This window comes from Syngnathus acus, chromosome 5 (genome assembly GCF_901709675.1).
Source record: "Syngnathus acus chromosome 5, fSynAcu1.2, whole genome shotgun sequence".
Taxonomy (NCBI): Eukaryota; Metazoa; Chordata; class Actinopteri; order Syngnathiformes; family Syngnathidae; genus Syngnathus; species Syngnathus acus.
The window spans coordinates 2,651,661-2,671,329 of NC_051091.1; the positions used below are offsets into that span (position 1 = coordinate 2,651,661).

A 19,669-nucleotide genomic window follows, 5' to 3' on the forward strand; every position below is an offset into this window, starting at 1 on the left:
CACTCACACCTACGGGCAATTTGGAGTGCTCAATTGGCCTACCAAGCATGTTCTTGGGGATGTGGGAGGAAACCGGAATGCCCGGAGAAAACCCACGTGGCTACGGGGAGAACATGCAAACTCCACACAGGGAGGGTCGGAGGTAGAATCGAACCAGCACCTTCCTAACTGCGAGACGGACGTGCTAACCAGTGCGACACCGAGCCGCCCTGCAGTAAAAACAATTATACTAAAAAGACAATTGTGGAAAAAAAGAATTCAAAATGATTTCTCCTTGAACTGCAGGTGTGACGATGTTGTGTTGTCTGCAGCTCGTCGAGAATGCGACAAAAAGACAAAGATTAGAACATACAAGACAAACATGCTGCATCAGCATTTTACAGATGTCCAGTTATAATTTAGCTTCGTGCTACAGGGTGACAAGAAGACGTCAAAAAGGTAATAAAATAAAAAAGAAGCACCAGAGAAACATGCATTGTTTTTTCATGATTGCTTTATTGCGAATGCCTTGGTTTGAAAGCAATACATTCATTGTGACACCTTAAATGAAGGTGTGCGTGTGTGTGCGTGCTGTCATCTGCACAGACCCTAAAACACACGTGTAAATCAGACACATGTTCAACATGTATGACCAATGCTCCCACATAGAGGGAAAACCAAATACACCATTCAACGGTGTCATATAATGTGTATGCATGCCCAATGAAAATAGTTCAATTTACTACACAAATGAACACTTTTTTTCAACAAAAAGAACAACAATGCAAAAGCTGTCTGCACAGCAACACTTAGGCCTTCACAAAAGGCGAGTTGAACTTGTTTCAATGTCTACCAGGGCCTCCAGGGGGCGCCCTTGGCCGAGCTCTCTTCCTTTTCGAGAGCAGACAAGTCGTCCTCTCTCAGCTTCTCCTCGCACGAAGAGCGCAGCTGGCTCAAGTGCTTCCCGGCTCGCTCCTCGGAAAGGAACGTGGCCGCCTCCCTGGCGCATTTGGCGTAACCGCCACGGACGGACTGGAGTCGCCGGAGGAAGCAAACGGTCATTTCCAGCACGTCTGCCTTCTCCATCTTGGAGTCGGGCTGCTGCTGGAGGAACTCCGGAGCCAGGAGAGTCTTCAGCTGCTCGATGCTGCTGTTGATCCGCTCGCGCCTCAACTTCTCCACCAGAGGCTTTCGGATCTGAAACAGAAACAAATGAAAATGAGGATATGGAATTCTAATTTCGACATCAAAATACCAAAAATGCATCATATTAAACGGCATTAAAATCCAGGAGAGGGTAATCCCAACTACTGATTGTCAAAAACGAAAACTGCTGTAAAATTGTGCCCAAATATTTCAAAATTCCAATCAATTGTGCTCAAAAGTAATATGGATGTTATTCAATAGCTTTGACATCCACTTTGACTCGTGTCATTTTTGTCTTCACTTTAAGACTATTCCACCATGTCTTACCAATAATGTAATAACCTTTGCTTTTATATAGGCGATTAAACCTTCAAATAAATCACTGTGCTGTACGAGTAACGCTACGAGGCACGAGTGTTCCCAATTTGTGATATTTCAAAACGTCACCATGAAACTTAATTTTTCCTGTGAGTTCTCCCTGAAAGCATACGAAAGCTTTCTATGAGATGCTGAAGATGAGCGTACCTTGTGCGTGAGAGTCAGGTGAGAGTCTTGCAGAGAGCTTGCAGGTGCCATGGCTGGTTGCGTGTATGTGCTGTCCACGCACAATATGGTCTCCCCGCTCTTCATGCCTCCTACTTATAGTCCCGCATCTCCATATCAATGTGGGCCTCTGCGCTTTCTCACGCTGGCAGGCAGCCAATCAGAGAGCAGCGTCACAATAGTAGTGACGTCTCAGGGGGGCAGCTAGACTGATGGGCAAGTGGGGGTCTGACTGAGCTCTGTGTGAAAGTGCTGATCCTGTAGGTGGCACATCTGCTGCTTTCCAAGACTTTGAGCGGGCAGGCACGCACGTGTCCCATAACTGGATTATTTCTGCAATTATTTGACGGCAAATCTGTCTGTGGCAGCAACAGTGCGTGGCGAGCACGTCTGCCTCACAGTTCAAGCCTTGGCCCAAGGCCTCTTATGTGGCACAAACATGACTGAGCACTATTAAATGGTTTGCAATTTATTAGAATGGGGAAAATGTGAAAAATGCAAAGTTTAAGTGAAAGAGGTCAAATGTCATGGAAATTGTGGAATAATACTACAAGACGTGAATAATTTTGTTGAATCCTTTGAGGGAGGTGGATGACGGAGGTAACTATGTCTGCATTGTTTTCGGCCACGTTGGGAAGTCCTGGACAAAATGGTTCCCAAAATGTCCTGAATTTTGCGCATTTTTCAAGTCGGCAGGATTTGACTTGCTTGACAACTATGGAAGGATGAACGAAATGTATAAAATGTCAACTTCACTTCGATGACATTTCTTGCCACAGAAATGTGGAATTGAGGGAAACTACGGAATTTGTGGAATGTGGCAAAATATTTGCCAATTCGGGGAAATGATATTTGGTTGGAAGTCACTCATTAAATAAATCCAACCCGATCGATTGAATTCATTGTGTCCATATCGTAGTTGATGAAACAACAAGCGCTCTCACACGCCATTTCATGCGATTAAGCACAACGAGTGACGGGCGTCTCTTTCTTCGTTAAGGCTGAATACAAGCGACATAAACAGTCGGCTGGATTGCTGGCCGAGTCCTGGGAATCCTGTGCGCGTCTGCATTCTTGTTGGCCCTTGAACAAAAAAAGCTACGGAGACCCCATTGAGGAACGGTGGGAGTGGAGCTGTAAAGTGAGTCTCGCTGTCATCAATGTGATGTGCAAGCAGACACACTTCCTTTGTCCCGCACGAGTGTGTTGAATGGAAGCCAGTGTGGGAAAGGCCAAGCAAAGAGACTCACAGCCCCACAGGCACAATAGACAAAATGGGAGGGGGGGCTGGTCCCCTTAGATGTTTACATCAAGCGGATCATTCATTATAATCCGCATTTATAAATATAGCCCAAATATAATTTAATGATCTTTTGCCTGTTGTTTATTTTCTGGGAATTGCAAAAACAAAATACAGCTTTTGCCTGTAATTCATGCTTTTGTAGCATACATTGTATTCAAGCTCATTTGTTTGGCCATGAGTGTCATCGTTGCATTGGGAATGACATCCCGTAATTGCAAATTTCCCCAGAACTGTTGCTCTTTTGCGTTTAATCCTGGTTTATGGCCTCACTCAAAATAATTTGCATTGTCTTCAACCAGCAGAGCCTCTGTCCAGTCCAAATATATGCCCAAATTCCTATCTCTCATTAGCAAGCGGCCGACATTAAAGATGAAGAGGAAGAGAAGGAGGAGAGGCACAAGTGGGTGGTGGTGGTGGTGGTGGACTGTGTGTCTGGGGATGGGGGGAGGGAGACGGTCCCGAATGAGGGCGAATTAGCATTTAACGAGGCACATGTCCCTTGAGCGGGCGCCGGCTCAATCATGTGAGGAGTGTGGGAACGTCTCAAGCGCAGAGTCACAGTGCACGAGGTGTGATTAATCATGGACAACCCCACCACCACCACCACTAAACAGCCCCGCTCCTCTCCTCCCATCCCTGAGGGGATTTGGCACACTTCACAGGGAGATTAGGTTGACGCCCTGCCACTAGTTAGATGCCTTTATTTATTTAAACTCTCGTCGTACCTTTTAAACGACTGCAAACATACACAAAGGGGAAAACTTGGCCACCAGGCCAGGGTATTTTTACAGTAACATGAATCCATCCATCCATGCATGCGCCCATCCATTGCGTTTTTTCCTCTTACTAAAGACACTGCTGACCTCTAGTGGTTGATAGCATTACTGATGATGCCATATGCATTTTGAAATTTTAATGAAGCATGAAATCGTTTTAACGTGAAGAATAACGAACCCAAATAGCAGATATTTTATTTATGGGTATTTATGGAGTATATTATCTTGTTTGTATTTTCAACTCGACTCTGACTGAAATGTAAAAATATGATATGGCAAATACGTAGTGAGAACACGAGGAAACCTCAACTCAAAATGTAAAGTAATCAGTAGTGTGATTGCTTTTAAAGAAATAATAGCATAAAGCGTATATAGCTTATTGAGAACGCTTCATTTTCATTGATATAGTATTGGTATGCTATTTTGTAATATATCCGTATGATTATCCCTATAGGCTTTTAAAATGATGTTCCGAATAAGAGGTCAAGTCATAAAATACCGTACATTAAAGTATCAACCTAATTTTAATGTTATCATATTTTGTCGAACATTTTAAAACGTTTTTAAACCCCAAATGTACGGAATGTACGGGACCCCGCCCACCAAACCTTGCGTGCTCGCTGATTGGTCCAGTGCACGTACGCCTGCCCGGCTACGTCAGCACGTCGTCCACTATGGCGGAATGTAGCCTTGCTGACAGCAGGGACGCGAGCCGTCACCATACCATGGATAAAAGCATCACTCTACCTCCAGACGAGATATTCCGCAATTTGGAGAACGCCAAACGCTTTGCCATAGACATAGGTACCTGCAAATGTCCACGTTTACTTTCACCTTAACGCCGTTCGACTAAAAAATAAAAGCGCAAATAGTGCTGCGTTCAAGAACCGAGTACAAGTCAAAGTCAGTTTGAAAACAGGCTGCCTTTATCAAAACCATCTCACATTAAGATGCTTCTTTTGAATCTAATGAAGAAAAAAACACGGAATTTAATTGTTCAGTATCCTCGACGAGCGCGGAGTTTAGCAGCTGAAGCTAGCCGAGTTGTTTATGTTGCCCCCTCAGTTTACTTGGGTCACGTCTTTATGAATCTCCACTTTTGATTTCTTCTGCACAGGTGGATCTCTCACCAAACTCGCCTATTATTCTACAGTTCAGCACAAAGTGGCCAAAGTTCGCTCCTTCGACCACTCGGCCAAGGTAATTATTATTTTTTTTTTTTTTATGACACCCTCCAACTGTATTATTTGACCCCGTTTTTTTCCCTCCATAGTTGACTTAATTGTTATTGCCGTAGACAGTCTGCAAAGTCCTGGGAGTGTTTCACCGAGATTTGTGTATTTAAAAATGTCTATACTATAATGTTACTGGTGCGTAAAGAGTAGTTCATGATTGCAACCTTTTTGAAGCCTGAGTTTTTGACTCGGTTTAGTGTTTCTTGTGTGCAAGTTATTCATGTTAAAATGATGGTTTAGGCCATGTCTGAACCGTTAATCACCAAAGCGAAGGAAGGTGTAATGGACACAGATGCTCACGTTGCTGTTTTTCTTCGTCTCCCAGGAGGCGGCCGGCGACAATCTTTACGAGATCTCGGTTCAAGAGGAGGTGACGGCGCGCCTGCACTTTATCAAGTTTGAGAATGCCTACATTGAAACTTGCTTGGACTTCATCAAAGACCACCTTGTTAACACCGACACCAAAGTCATCAAGGCCACAGGTGGCGGGGCGCACAAATTCAAAGAACTGCTGGAAAAGAAACTGGGACTCAAGTGAGTGTTCTTTACAATATAAAAACTTTCTTGTGGCTGGGAGGTGAGTCTCTTCATGTCAGGCCATTTTTGTTTTTAATTGTCCAATTTGAGCCAAGGCAGACCCGCACACTTTTTTTGGCTGTTGCAGATTTCCTGCTCTCTGCTCGTCTTTGTCACTACGTGTCGTAGCTTGATGAAAAAAAGTGTTTGTTTGTGGTATGAGGGTGGACAAAGAGGACGAGATGACGTGTCTGATCAAGGGATGCAACTTTGTGCTGAGGAACATCCCTCATGAGGCCTTCGTGTACGCCAAGCACGCCGACTCCGAGTTCCGCTTCCAGACCACCCAGCCGGACATCTTCCCTTACCTCCTCGTCAACATCGGCTCCGGTGTCTCCATCGTCAAGGTCGTAACTCATTACCAACTCACAGTGACAAGTGGAAAACGGATGCACGCAGCTCGTCTTTTCTTACTGTCTTGTCCTGCTGACAGGTGGAATCGGAGGACAAATTTGAGCGTATTGGAGGAAGCTCGATAGGTGGGGGGACGTTCTGGGGCCTCGGGGCGTTACTCACCAAAACAAAGGTATTCTTTTTTTTTTTTTTAACTGTCAAAAGTCTCCGATGAAAAAAGCAGCTCAGCACTCGGGACAGTTCAACGTCCAAATTATGTTTGAGTGAGAAAGCATTTTGGGTCCCCAAATTTCATACTGAATATGTTTTCCTCCTGCCCCGCAGAGGTTTGACGAGTTGCTCCAACTGGCCTCGAAGGGGCAGCACACAAGCGTGGACATGCTGGTCAAAGACATTTACGGAGGATCATACGGCTCACTGGGCCTCACCGGTGACTTGATTGCCAGCAGCTTCGGCAAGTCCGCCACGGCCGACAAAGGTGAGGCGCCGCGTACCTAATGTTGTGGCCGGCAATATAGCTCTGCCGTGCGGTCCCTTTCAGAGTTCTCCAAAGAGGATATGGCGAAGAGTTTGCTGCACATGATCAGCAACGACATCGGGCAGCTGGCCTGCCTCTACGCCAAACTCCACCAGCTGCCGCGCGTCTACTTCGGGGGCTTCTTCATTCGGGGCCATCCGGTCACCATGCACACCATCACCTACAGCATCAACTTCTTCACCAAGGCAACGCTGACGACAAAGCCGAGGACATGCGTTCAAGTTACGCTTGCGAGGTGCATTGACTGTGTGTGCGTGTGCAGGGCGAGGTGCAGGCCTTGTTCCTCAGACACGAAGGCTATCTGGGAGCCATCGGGGCTTTTCTCAAAGGAGCCGAGGAAGACAGTAAGAAGACAAAACATTTTTTTTTTTTTGCCCGTTGTTCCCTCAACTCCACTCGAGCACTTTAAAACAATCGGAGCTGCATGCAAGCTACTGAAGCGCGATTGTTGGTTGTCACACAGTGATGATGTATGTTGTATCACACTTAAAGCTTGACGGACCTGTGTTTGCTCCAGATCCAAACCAGTACAGCTGGGGGGAGAATTACGCGGGAAGCTCCGGCCTGATGAGTATTTCTCCGGAAATGAATCCCATGCAACGCGCACGAAGCGGAACGGTGAGCCTTCCGACAGCCCGTCGCAACCATCATCTCATTTCCCCTCCGTTAAATCTACTTGAAATCTTTACCTGTCATCTTTGATTTAATCATGAAATCATCATCATCTTCTTTTTATTTTCTTCTGTCCCACTGTCCTTCAGTTTCCCGTAAGTACCTCCGCCGGGCCTCGCCTTTGTGCGTCGCTGACTCACCTGCTTGCACATTCTGCAGAGGGACAAACTTGCATCTGTCACTTCTATGTGCAGCGCGTGAAGCGTCCAGTTAACCATTGAACATTGCCGCCTGTCTTTTGTGGCTGTTTTAATTTCTAAAGCCGAATGTAACACAAATGAATCTATCGTCAAACCCTTATTAGCTGCGCAGTCAATGTAATACTTCAACTGCAATGATGTAAAACAGACTTGACATTGGTTTTTTTTTGTACTGAGCAGCGAGACCCTTTCCTATGTTGTAATAACTTTTATTTATGGTTTTATTGCTACTCATCGTACCTCGACTCAATTCTTTTCCATAATTGTTTTGGTTCACTTTTTGATTGATTTTATCTGTGGGGCGCTCCAGTTCGACATGCTTGAGATGGACCGTCTGGAGAGGCAGCTGGTCAATCTCCATCTGCTCCAGGACCCGTCTTCCTACATCCCAGACACGGTGGACCTCACCGAGGACGCCCCGGCCCGCGAATACTGGCTGGACTGCTTTGAGGAGGCCCTCGACGGGGTGAGATCACACGTCGAATCCTCCTCTTTAAGCCAGGGAACCAAATAGGACGCCATCTGGACTCGTGTTCTTGTCGTCGGGCGTAGGTGGTGAAGCGAGCCGTGGCCAGTCAGCCCGACATGGCCGAGTCGGCGGAGCGGGCCGAGAAGTTCCGCCACAAGTACAGACACAAGCTTCAGACCCTGCGTCACCAACCCTTGTAAGATGTTCCTACACTCCTCCCGCATTGGAATGGTTACTGGTGTTAGCAGAGCTATTTTTTGCTTGTTTGTGTTTTGTCCATGGCTAACGTAGCGACTTTTCTCATCACCCAGCGCTTACGGCTCTCTCACGGTCAGAAGTCTGCTCGACACGCGGGAGCACTGCTTAAATGAGTTCAACTTTCCCGATCCCTACTCCAAGGTCGGATCACAGTCTGTCCACCACAAATGTTTGCTCCTTCGTACATCTTTAATATTTCACATCGCCTCGGCCTTTCTCGCGTGTGCGTTTAGATCAAACAAAAGGAGAACGACGGCGCGCTCAAATACTACCAGAAGGCCGTCGGGTTTCTGGAGGCTCTGGGCTGGGAGCAGAGACAGTTCGCTCTGGTCCGGGGCGTCCTGGCTGGCAACGTCTTCGACTGGGGAGCAAAGGCCGTCTCCGAGTGAGTGCGCTGCCAATCTGGGGCCACACGACAAATTGAAGGAAGACATCAAGATGCACAGCCTGTTTCATTCTCCACATTCTGTTCAATGATGTTACTATTGATTGACTTGCTGAGGCCTCTCAACACTTCCTTCTGTGCAGCGTCCTGGAATCAGACCCAGAGTTTGGCTTTGAGGAGGCAAAAAGGCAGCTGGAAGGTAGTAATGAGACCAAAAAAAAAAAAAGATGGTATCCGCCATCCAAATTCATTTGTTTGTCTGGTTCTTCCTTCAGAGCGGCCGTGGCTGGTGGATTCATATGACCAATGGCTCCAGAGACTTAAGGTCAATTGTTTGTTGTAACCCCGCCGGCCGTCCTACGTATTTCCTGTGTTTCCTGTTTTGCTCGCTCGTTTGCTGGCTGGCCAATGAGTGCTTGAATGCAATCCGTCCTGGTTGTGTCTTACAGGGGCGTCCTCACAAGTGTGCCTTGTTTTTCGTAGATAATAGCGGCGTAGACATCATTCTAGGAGTGATGCCTTTTGTCAGGGAGCTTCTCTCTCGCGGAACAGAGGTAAGACCAAGACCAGGGGCTCTCCATGTATGCTACCCGGACAAAAGTATTGGGGACACAACTCCTAATTGCTCGGGCGGGCCTACCTTATTACTGGTGTGATGTCAGTTCTGTCTTGATTATACTGCCCCCAGGTGGCCAAGTCATGCACACCAGAAGGGACAGCACGATGTTCAATTCTTTACATTCTGTTGATTTATGTCAGTACTCTTTACGCTTTTATGAAACCCAGATGACCAGTCGTATTTTCTTTTTCAAGTCAAACTACATCACTCGCATTTGTAACAATTGTTTCTTGTTGGCTGCGCGTAGGTGGTGCTGGCTAGCAACTCCGGTCCGGCCCTGAACGATGTCACGAATGGCGAGCTGCAGATTCTGACCGAGAGGATCGCCGCCATGGACCCGGTCATTCAGTGAGTGCCGATAAAGACCCCGTTAAACTTTTTATCTTGTCACTTTGAGATCATCAGCCATCTTGTGATCAGGGCGGGGCTGAGGGACGACAGATTGACCTTGATTCAGAGCGGCTCCAGCTCTCCTTGCCTAGATCTAAGGTAGCTTGAGATGCCAAGCACGGGCTCAGTCATCTCCCGCGCGGCAGACGGGTGTTCGTCGTAGCGTACACGTGACGGATTTGTTGTGCGCTGCGTCACCTCCAGCCGCCTGGACAAAGTTTTGGCCATGGTGGTGCGCGAGCGTCACACGGACCTGGTGATCATCGAGGGGATGGGCCGGGCCATCCACACCAACTACTACGCCACGCTCAGCTGCGAGAGCCTCAAAATGGCCGTCATCAAGAACTCCTGGCTGGCTGATCGGCTCGGCGGGAAGCTCTTCAGCGTGGTCTTCAAGTATGAGGTGCCGGTTGGGAGCGCCGGCGCCGTGTGAGCCTTTATGGACTCAACGTAATGAATGTAAGATGGCTAAATGAACGTTTTACAGGCGCAGGGAAGTATTACATTTACAGTATTTCAAAACCATCATTCTTTTATTGTTCTGAGTCACTTGGCTGGATTTAAACTATGGGTCCAGGTGACTAATTCCACTCCAGTGCCAATATCATTTGTGTCTTTTAGCCTATTTATTTACATTGAGCAACCAATATGCTGATATCTCCCGTAAATAATAAGTCGCAGGCAACTAGTCACAAAAGGTATTTGTCACGGCAAAGCGGTTCAAACCGCGAGGATCATAAAGCATCAACGCTGCGTTGCTAATATTGGCCTTGACAACCGCAAGTACTCAATGAGCCGTCTAGAACCTCTCCCGCAGAAGGAGCCACAAAAGCCTTTTAATATCTGAAGTGAGGATAAGACTGCATTTTTTTAGCTGTGTATCACAGTGGTGTGTTGCGTTTATGAACTCAACAAAGTGCTACAGAGAGCACATTTTAATTCTGCATGAGATGAGAAAAACACTTGGGTGAAACCTACTTTTAAATAAAATAAGTCATTGTGTATTTGAGTCCTCTTTGTATTCATCAGCTTGAAGCCAAACTTGAATTATTCACCTGCAGCAAGTCCAAAAAGCCGCCTGCTTCTGTACTCTGTCTTTATTTTATCTTGTGCTGAGCAGGCAAGTCAACTGTCAACTTGAATTAAAATGGACCTTTTCATTTATCAATGTGAAATGTAGCGAATTAAAATATTTCTGAGTGGCTACAGTTGGCATATTTTGGATATATTTTATGTATTTATTCGCGTTCGCATTGACATACAGCTAATACAATTTTTTTTAAATTTTTATCCGCATTTGAAAAAGGCCTGATTCTGATGTGTTTATTTGTCTTCAGTGAAGACCGTGAAGACTCTTCACGGTCCCACAACAGCTCCCAATTGTGTCGCTTGAGAGCAAAGGAACCTTGCAGTTTAAATCCAGCTTTAGTGTTACTCAGGATTTGGGAAGTTCCTATCAAGTCAGGTGTTATTTTTGCCCTCATGCATTTCTTACTCAAAAGTGTGTTGAATGTGCCTTGGGGCTGATGGAACGAAGTCATTAGTATTGGTTCTCAAACTTACCGGGATCCACAATAAATGTTTGCACTGAATAAACACCACCACAAGATGGCAGTGTCGTCCTGTGACAAAAATACTTTACTGTCACCGATCACAGTCTACTTTTATTCGGGTGGCAAAGAACAATTTCAAGCGCCTTAATAGTAAACCGTGCATTTCACTACAGTGCACCTTTACTTCTGTTGTGTTCTAAGAATGTATATAAAGCACATTTGATTTATTGTTATTCTCCGGATTCATTTTTCTTTAAAAGACAAAAAAAAAAAGATTATACTGGGTTTGTTGGTGGAAGTGGATCACAAGCGAGGCCGCGCATGGTCGTGATCTGCCAGCAGCATTAAAGTTTGACATTGCGCCACACGAGGCGTTTGATGCCTGCTGAGAAGCTGCAGGCTGCAAATGTACCAGGGAGCCCACCAGGGGGTCTTCCCTGCTCTTCATCTCGCTCCACACACACATAGACAAATTCTGCCTGACACAGGCACTGCCGTTTTCGACCAAGATTTCCCATCATAAGTTGGTGAGTATACGCCATGTGTGTTTTGAATGTTAACGTGTTTACTATGACATATGTTTTACACTTAATATGAAAAATGATGTTGGCTTGCTATTACCAACTGACTACTGAGTAATTGTTTCACAATGCAGTGGTCAAAGTCAGTACATGAAAAACTTGGTGAAAATGTAGTTGTTGTTTCTCCGCTCACACCAAAGCAGGGTTATTATTTGACAAATTGTCTACCTTTCACAGACTTGTACAAATATTTGGTCGTGGCTTCATATTTTCAAAGGAGATGCGCTGCAGTAATGTACACGACTTGACGTGCAAACGAATTTCAAGTGAAAATGAATTCCCCAATCCGATTGATGGCTTATTAAAACCAGTAAGCGGCCTATTGGTTTATAAAAAAAAAACACTTGACAAAGAACACTCTTGTGTGCAAACACACAGACACGCACACACGCACCGCTAGCATTGCAACACTTGACGCAGAGAGCGACACATTTCTTCCAGCATTACAAGTTGCACTTGTTATCTGTCCACTGCAGGCTTGGCATATTGCACTCTTCTTTAAGCGCTTAAAGCAAATTAGCCAATCTGAATAATACGAACAACAATTTGTTTTAGCCAGACATTGCTTAGGCCTATTTCGGAAATGCCAAGCATTTCCCTCCAGATGTGAACAGCATCTACTGGGATGTCTCAGCATCCACTACGAGGCGCTCTCCTCTGGACATTCGTCTGATGCTGTCATCTCAGCATCCACTGCGAGATAGAGAAAACTGTTGCATTCATACCATCACTTGAAATCTTTCACTTGGAATATTTTTGGAGTATGTCTTCAACGTGACGTCATTTTCTATCTCATCCCCAATCGCGACGCCCAGATTGCAATCAAGAAACAAAAAGTCAATACTGGCCTAGCCCCTCCTCCTTCACGGGCGTGGACGCGCTCCCGGGCGCGCGCTCGCGCACGAAGCCGCCAGCAACTCTCGCCCGTGTGACTTGTCTTGCCGTCTGCTGCCTGCACAGAAGAAGCCGCAGCCGTGTCGATTCTTCCCGGCGGAGCCCAACCACCAACGACAGCAGAATCACGGTTGCAACAAAGGTTGCTCGCAACGACGTCACCACCCACCACACAGCTGATCCGAACAACAAACGCAGGTGAGACGCTCTTTACGTTTTTATGTGTTGTAAAATATCTCAATATTCCACGAGCGAGATTTTGGACACATTTAAGAGAAGCTATCTGTGTGCTTATTTGTTTTTCTCTCTGTTGTGCAGAGTTAGTTCATCCCGCATAAAGTTCGGGGTTATCAGATTGTCCTCGTATCCCAGACTATTAAAGAAAGCCTGATGATGAGTTGAACTTCAAAGTAGAAATAATCGAATATTGACGTCTATCAAATCACAGCATATCATAGAACAGTGGACCCCCGCTATTCACTGGGGACACTGTCTGGGCCGTCAAGTTAATAACAACAATCCGTGTTTGGGGGAAAAACGATTTTTTTTTGTGTGTTTTTTTTTCTTAACCCCAAAGAATTTTGATGAACCTCAATAAGACCTTTCCACGAGAAACAAAAACCTCCTGCAGAAAATATATACAGGTATATAAAAAAATGGGAGGGGGGGTGTCTGAAAATGGATGAATATGCAGTGAATCCCCACCCAACCCCATTTTCTTGAGGTGGGGGAGGTAGTTCAATATGTCCATTGTAATTAGAATATTAGTCACCTGTTTAACAATGCATATTAACTTCATCCACTGAAAATAAACAATTTGAGACTTTTTCAACCAAGAAATACCAAATCCTTTTGTGTTTTTTTGTAAATAACCAGTCATATTGTAAAACAAAAAATCTTCAAGAGGGATCGTACCAGATTCCATTACCTTCAGAAAAAAATAGCAGATATAAATTAGCGGATGGACAGAACATATGGAAATACTCCACCAAATAAATCAATACGAGTACAGAAACAACAAATAAAGAACACATAATTGTGGTATCGAGATTTCATATTAGTGACAGAGTGTCTTCCCGTGGAAATCTTCATCTTACTTCCTTGACACCGATTCCTATTTCAACATGGTTTGCCAGCATCTCGTTCTTTCAGACGGTGCACAAAAGCCGCAAAGGTGATTTGCAGTGAATAGCTGGGGCGAGTTTCCACAGGGGAGAAAAATAGTGAATTCATGAATAGTGAAGCGCCAGAATGCGATGGATTACCTCTGCGTACCTTTTGGCTTGGCCTTCAACCTCAAACCTGAGAAGCTGCAATGTTTTTTCACGCCTCACTTGGGGATGATTGCTGCAGTCGTGTTGAACAAGTGTCCAAATTTCACAGGCAACGAAGCGCAAAGTTTGTTACTGCTTTGGGAGAGGAAAAAAAAACTTCCACACACACGTTCCATTTAAAAAAAGGCAGCCTTTGCTTTCCTCCTCTTCATATTTCTTCCTCCTCCAGCTCCATCCTTTTGTCTACTTGCCGCTCTTGGCTCGGCGGGGAGCCGCCGATGTCGCTGGTGCATTGGAACTCGCCTTGTGGGGGGGCGGATGCCCCTGCTGTGCGTGCGTGCACGCGAGGCCCTGCTAAACGCTCGATAAGGGCCCCATGGGGAGCCTGTGCAAAGCTCCTCATCCATTCGGTTTTCTTTGAGTTCCACCGCGATGAAGCCATCCTGTTTTTTTCCCCCTTCTTTTCTTCGCTACCCGTTTTAACAGCCAATACGCACTTAATGGCTGCTAAAATAAGCAGCGTTAAGAAAATTGCTCTGCACCGTTGTGAGTGTGACAGTGTTTTAACCAATAGTGGTGCACACTGCTGACTTCAAGTCAGGATGATCATTGGAGAGTTTGAATTGACGTCCGTGTAAACGCAGCCAGAATTGTGATGTGATGTGAGGCGAATTTGTGTTCCAAGAGCATTCGTTGAAAACTACAAAATGTCTTCAATGTTTACAAATGCACACTTGTTGGCTCACCTCCGGCCACTCGTGTCATGCCCAAGGTGTGCCTCGTTGTTTCGTCAGTCTGCTTGTATATATTTAGTGGCCTGCTTTTACTCAGGATCTGTTTGTTCGTTGTTTTAGCTGTTGCCTTGTCATTGTGTCTTTTTGGTTCCTTCTTGTACAGCATTTGAACCTTCTCATGTTTCATTTTTTTTTGCTAGTTTAGTGTTTTGAAATTGTCTTAGTCTTTACCTAAAAAAGTGTATGTGTAAGATTGGTTACATTACGTTCTTCTCAGGGTTTACAATGACACGTTGCTACGTAAGTTGGATGCGCTTCTGAAATAAGTGTCATGCCCAAAATGAGTATGTTGGTTCATGGACAACACTAAATTGTCTTTGACGTGTGCGAGGTTGAAAATTGTTGCCGTTAGTGAATGAATGGCATGTTGGCCGGGAGCGAGCATCCATTAGTGCTTTTGATTCCAAGTCAGCCAGGATTGACGTTAGCATCAATAATGGATTACACAACTTGAAACGGAGGGTCGGACTTACAATTAGCGAGGCTGTGGGGTTGTGATGTTGTCCAGTTATACTCAAGTATGTCTCTATATTTTGGGATGCAATTACACTCACAGCCAGTAGGCGGCAGATTCACCAAGGACTTTAAGACATCTCACGTTGTGGTGAAAATAAAAGTTATGCCGGGGCAGCGCATGGACGTGAAGGCCCCTCGATCACTAATTGCACCTCCTGCTTTTGTACACCGGCAATCGCCAGTGCAGCCGTGGCCCCCCGGATCGGGGGAGGGTCTCTGCTCTTTGCTTCTTGCATCCTTTTGTCTGCTGCATCCTTTTGGTTGCTAAGAGAAGAGGAGCAGCAGATGGCTGCTGGAGGTTTTCCATCACAGCAGGCGTTTTGTTTTCTTCCTTTTTTTCCCCCCAGCCGTCACGCCTTCTCATCTTGTCCTCTTGCGCATCTATATGATTTTACGGCGCTTCCTCCCCCCACCTGAAGTGAGCGTCTTTTGCAATTTCTTGCAAGATTAGCCATCACTTCACACGAATGCGCCTCCCAATATGACGCTCGTCACCCTAGAGGAGGAAATTGTTGCATTCTTAAGCAAATAGAAGTATGTATGATCTCCACGCGGTCGCTTGGTTGATCTATAACTCAATTTTCAAGCTTTCATTATGTTGTGAGTAGGCCGTGCACACTTTCCACCTGGCTCATAAAGACGTTTAGATGCCTAACTGGGGGTTTTTATGACATCTGTGTTGGGAATCCAAAAGGGGTCCCTGGGGAGGGGGGGGGCTGTGAGATGAGTGACTGTTACGCTGATGGATAAGCTTGTGTGAGAGTGAAAGTCATCAGTTCCACATCAGCGCCTTGGCCCGGCATCCCCGTAACAGATGCTCAACCTGCTGCTAGCCACCCGCGAGACGCGCTGCTGGAAAGCCACCAGACACAAAATGCATCTTTGCTTCATTTCGATTCAAGTGGATTCCATTTCAAATATGGATGAAAACCCTCAATGTGGTCCACTTCAGCAAATTCATGAATGTTACCTGTGTTCATAAGATAGCAGCAGATCCACTAAAGCAGTGGAAGTTACCTGTCATTATAAATCTCGTTTACCATATTTTAAAATAGTGCAAAAATATTTGCTGACGGAAGTAGTCACCACATTATTTAAGCTCATCCGAGGAAGATTAAAAAAAGACAAAAAAAAATCAGCAGCTCCCCAAGCCGGTTTCACGGAGCTCCAAAAAGTCCAAAAAGGTGTCGCCTCATCGTCTTCACTGTGCGGCTCTTTCGATTCCCTGACGTACACTTGCACTTTGGGCATCCCCCAACATGCTTTGCTCTCCACATCCCTCACTGCACACACACAAGCTGCCAAGCAACTGATAAGTCCTTGCTAAAGATTTCCTACTGGATGCGTTAGCGTAATCAACACACACACACACACACCATCATCAGTCGATCAATACTCGCACCGCATTGATTGTCCGCAGCGCCATTTGTCTTTTGACACCAAGAAGACAGCCTGTGTGGGCTTTACTACCCACATTATTATGCACAAGAAATTCCCAGAATTTGGCATTCAGTGCAGTTGCATGCCAACTGTGAACTATTCATTCATTTGCATATTCATGAAAATATTAAAAAAGATCAAATTTTTATGAGGCATATTACATATGGTTCAAGGAGAAATGTTGAATAAAATAGTATTTTTGGAAAATAGACACTGATGCTAATGAGGCTATAGTTACATTTTCAACAAGAATCTTCTCAGCCTCCTTTTTTCTTGGATCCCGCTCGTTGTTGCTGAGGCCACCGCATTCTTTTTGCATGGGAGTAAACGCTTTCCATTAAAAGGCCAAATGGAACGCGCTGCAGATTAAAGGGAAAATAGAGTGCGCCCGTCGTTTCCCCTCGGGACAAAGCAATGCAGACATTCTCCGTCCCATTCGGCTTCCGTCACACCTCACTGAAGTGTTGACTCGCGTAATGAAAACCTGGCGAGCTGCGGAACGGACGCGTGCGTGGCGTGTGCGGCGACCGTTTCGCCCACAAGTCGTTTGTTTGTGGGAGGAAGCACGAGCGTGTGACCCCGCGTCCACTCGAGATAAATGTGAGACGAAATCCCGGAGGACGAGGCCACGAATAACGGCTGGGACTTTGTGTTCTCTGCCGTCAACGGCTGAGAGTTTTTTTTTTCTTCTTCTTCTTATCTTCCAAAGTGCCAGGCCATCCTGCAATGGCAAGATGGATTGCCTCTTCACTTACAAACGGACAGCCGGGTTTTGTGACTACGTTGTCAGGAAAGAAAAAAAGGTCGTGTTTCGGAAGCACATCTGTATTTTGCATTGATTTGCTAACCGAAGAGCAGGAGGATTTTCAGAGGAGCTGAGTTTTTGCTGAAGATGATTGAATATCAATTCCTCTTCGATCCTGCCTTTTTGGTCTACAGAAAGCGACAGCTCTGGTGTCGTTTTGTAAGATGCATCTTTGCGCCATATTAACCATTACCTCTCGTCAGGTGGCGCCATTGCGCTCAAGAGACGATGGCGCCCTCCTCGTTCCTGACGCTGGCCCTTCTTTTGGCGCTGGTGTCTTTTTCCCTCACCGCCGATCCTTCCGGCGTCCCTCGCGGCAAGAGAAGGCGCAATTCCGGAGGACGCTCGCGGCACTCTCTGCGGGCCGCACCGGGCTACGGCAACCTGCGGAAGGGCCGTGGCGGGCCGCCGCGTCACCCGAGCCGGCCAGAGGAGGACGGCACGGGCTTGGAGGGTCTGCGTCCGGTGCGGGTGGAAACGGGGCCGGGCCGAGCCGGCCTGAGAGAGAACCGATTGATGGGTACGCGCAAGGGAAGGGGACACGCCCGACAATCGCAGCTCCGGAAACAAGGGGGGAGACGGGACAGGGGACGTCATGGACAAGGTGCGTGAGTGCACAATGTTGTCTGTTCTGCTCTGTGTTATGATGTGGCAGTTTTCACTTTCTCCAAATATTTGGACCTCGCGATTCGAAGTACATCAGTGGTTTCCGTTTTGCAGGCTTGTTTGCGGAGCCCCAGCTGGGCGTCTTACTGGACGAAGGCCCACCTTTGTCCTCCTCTATTTGGCCCCCCCTGGGCGACGGTGTCTCCTTAAGCTCCGTGACCTTCGGCTCCGGATCCTCCATGGTTGCCACGGTGACCAACGGAGATCCTCCGACGCTACCCCCGGCCTCCACCGATCTACAGGTGACCCAAAACAAGCCGTCAAAAAATCTGATCAACATTGACGTTCGATCGGTGCTACTGCCACCAGTTCGGACGGGCGAAGGGACAAGGCGAGGTGATGCCCACCCTGGACATGGCACTCTTCGACTGGACCGACTACGAGGACATGAAGCCGGTGGACGCGTGGCCGTCCTCCAAGAAGAAAGGTCCGGCTCCAAAATCTTGGCACAGACTTTCCATTTGTTCAAATTCTGAATTCATTTTCTCTAAGGTTTAGACGAAACGGTCTCATTTTGTAGTCATCTCCCTCCCCAGACAAAAGACGGAGTAAAAACGTCAGCAGCGGAAACGCCACGGCGGCTTCGGATGACATCGAACCGTGTGACCACCATCTGGACTGTCTACCCGGTCAGTCGCCATCTGACGGCAATTTTCCACCCGTCGATCTTTGCTGGTCATTTCAAAGGTTTTCTTTGCCCACTGAAGGTTCATGTTGCGACTTGCGCCAGCACGAGTGCCAAGCTCACAACCGAGGCCTGAACAACAAGTGCTACGACGACTGCATGTGTGAGGAAGGTGAGGATGGAGCTGGACTTGCTATACCCAAACTGATTGGACGCCAACATCCTTTTCCTACATGTTCAATATTCCGAACGTTCTGCATTCCCATAGCCCAACTCCTTCTGTTCTTCCTTTCTGTATCCTGATTCACGAAATGCGGTATTTCTCTCTCTGACCTCACAGGCTTCCGTTGCTATGCTAAATTCCACCGCAAGCGACGCGTGACGAGAAGGCGTGGCCGCTGCGTGGTGCCCGAGTCGGTCAGTAGTGACCGAGGGGGCTTCATCACCGTCTGAGGAGGAAGAGGACGCCGCGACGCGCTCGAGGAAGACGCCGACTGCGACCACTCGGACACGGGCGACGAGTGGATGTAAACGGGCAGACATTTGCAAGCACAAGGGAACGCCAAACCCATAAGCCTGACCCCCAACCTTAACCCAAGTGTAACCCAACCCAACCTGAATATCATCTGCAAGGTGATTCCTAATAACAAATAGCATTTGTATATATGAGGTTGAACTCGCATCATTGCATCAATTTTACTGATCCGCTCCTGAAATATTGCTTATTTATTTATTTTGTGTCTTGTGCTTCTACAACCTTGGTTGCGTCCAAGATTAAACTATTTGTTGTGTAACAAATGAGCAGTGGTCAAAATGTTATTTATTTATTTATTTAATTTAAAAAAAATAATAATAATAATTCATTCATTTATTTATCACGTATGATGAACTAATTCCAACAATTTTCTTCTAGGAAATAATGTAAATTGAAACAAGCCATAGAATGTTTAAGGTCACATTTTATATTTTTTTAACTGGCGTACAGAAAATATGTCAAAACAATAAAAGAATATTAATTGACAGTAAAACTATGCCTGACAAATTTGAAGTGTGAACAAGCGACACGCTCTTTACATCA

At 46.3% G+C, this 19,669-nt stretch overlaps 3 protein-coding genes across 4 annotated transcripts; 2 read left to right on the forward strand and 1 right to left on the reverse strand.

The window, feature by feature from the left end:
* Positions 1-479: 479 nt before the first annotated feature.
* On the reverse strand, positions 480-1,770 carry LOC119122862 (transcription factor HES-5-like). The gene is made up of 2 exons (XM_037251490.1): positions 1,651-1,770; positions 480-1,176 (listed from the first exon to the last, which is right to left on the reverse strand). The coding sequence occupies exons 1-2, from the start codon at positions 1,753-1,755 to the stop codon at positions 829-831; spliced, it is 453 nt and encodes a 150-aa protein (XP_037107385.1). The 5' UTR covers positions 1,756-1,770; the 3' UTR covers positions 480-828.
* A 2,637-nt stretch (positions 1,771-4,407) lies between these two features.
* pank4 (pantothenate kinase 4 (inactive)) lies at positions 4,408-10,447 on the forward strand. Of its 2 annotated transcripts, XM_037251487.1 has the most exons (20): positions 4,408-4,551; positions 4,865-4,947; positions 5,308-5,516; positions 5,722-5,905; positions 5,992-6,084; positions 6,237-6,390; positions 6,454-6,635; positions 6,713-6,794; positions 6,968-7,068; positions 7,212-7,217; positions 7,633-7,788; positions 7,875-7,987; positions 8,103-8,190; positions 8,283-8,434; positions 8,578-8,633; positions 8,710-8,759; positions 8,884-8,988; positions 9,301-9,401; positions 9,474-9,542; positions 9,648-10,447. In XM_037251487.1, exons 1-20 carry the CDS (start codon positions 4,422-4,424, stop codon positions 9,874-9,876), a joined length of 2,343 nt encoding a protein of 780 aa, XP_037107382.1. In that variant the 5' UTR covers positions 4,408-4,421; the 3' UTR covers positions 9,877-10,447. The 2 variants fall into 2 exon arrangements, with proteins under 2 accessions (XP_037107382.1, XP_037107383.1); XM_037251488.1 differs by lacking the exon at positions 7,212-7,217.
* Positions 10,448-12,239: 1,792 nt separating this feature from the next.
* On the forward strand, positions 12,240-19,392 carry draxin (dorsal inhibitory axon guidance protein). The gene is made up of 7 exons (XM_037252664.1): positions 12,240-12,669; positions 17,504-17,904; positions 18,021-18,208; positions 18,276-18,393; positions 18,503-18,595; positions 18,674-18,763; positions 18,932-19,392. Exons 2-7 carry the CDS (start codon positions 17,529-17,531, stop codon positions 19,042-19,044), a joined length of 978 nt encoding a protein of 325 aa, XP_037108559.1. The 5' UTR covers positions 12,240-12,669; positions 17,504-17,528; the 3' UTR covers positions 19,045-19,392.
* The last annotated feature ends 277 nt before the right edge of the window (positions 19,393-19,669 follow it).

Coding starts and splice junctions, on each gene's coding strand:
- LOC119122862 (XM_037251490.1), bottom strand. CDS start 1,755: ATGAAGAGCGGGGAGACCATATTGTGCGTGGACAGCACATACACGCAA. Junction 1,177..1,650: donor ACCTGACTCTCACGCACAAG/GTACGCTCATCT, acceptor TTTCTGTTTCAG/ATCCGAAAGCCTCTGGTGGA.
- pank4 (XM_037251487.1), top strand. CDS start 4,422: ATGGCGGAATGTAGCCTTGCTGACAGCAGGGACGCGAGCCGTCACCAT. Junction 6,795..6,967: donor CAAAGGAGCCGAGGAAGACA/GTAAGAAGACAA, acceptor TGTTTGCTCCAG/ATCCAAACCAGTACAGCTGG. Junction 9,543..9,647: donor TCTCCTTGCCTAGATCTAAG/GTAGCTTGAGAT, acceptor CGTCACCTCCAG/CCGCCTGGACAAAGTTTTGG.
- draxin (XM_037252664.1), top strand. CDS start 17,529: ATGGCGCCCTCCTCGTTCCTGACGCTGGCCCTTCTTTTGGCGCTGGTG. Junction 18,394..18,502: donor GCCGTCCTCCAAGAAGAAAG/GTCCGGCTCCAA, acceptor CTCCCTCCCCAG/ACAAAAGACGGAGTAAAAAC. Junction 18,764..18,931: donor CGACTGCATGTGTGAGGAAG/GTGAGGATGGAG, acceptor CTGACCTCACAG/GCTTCCGTTGCTATGCTAAA.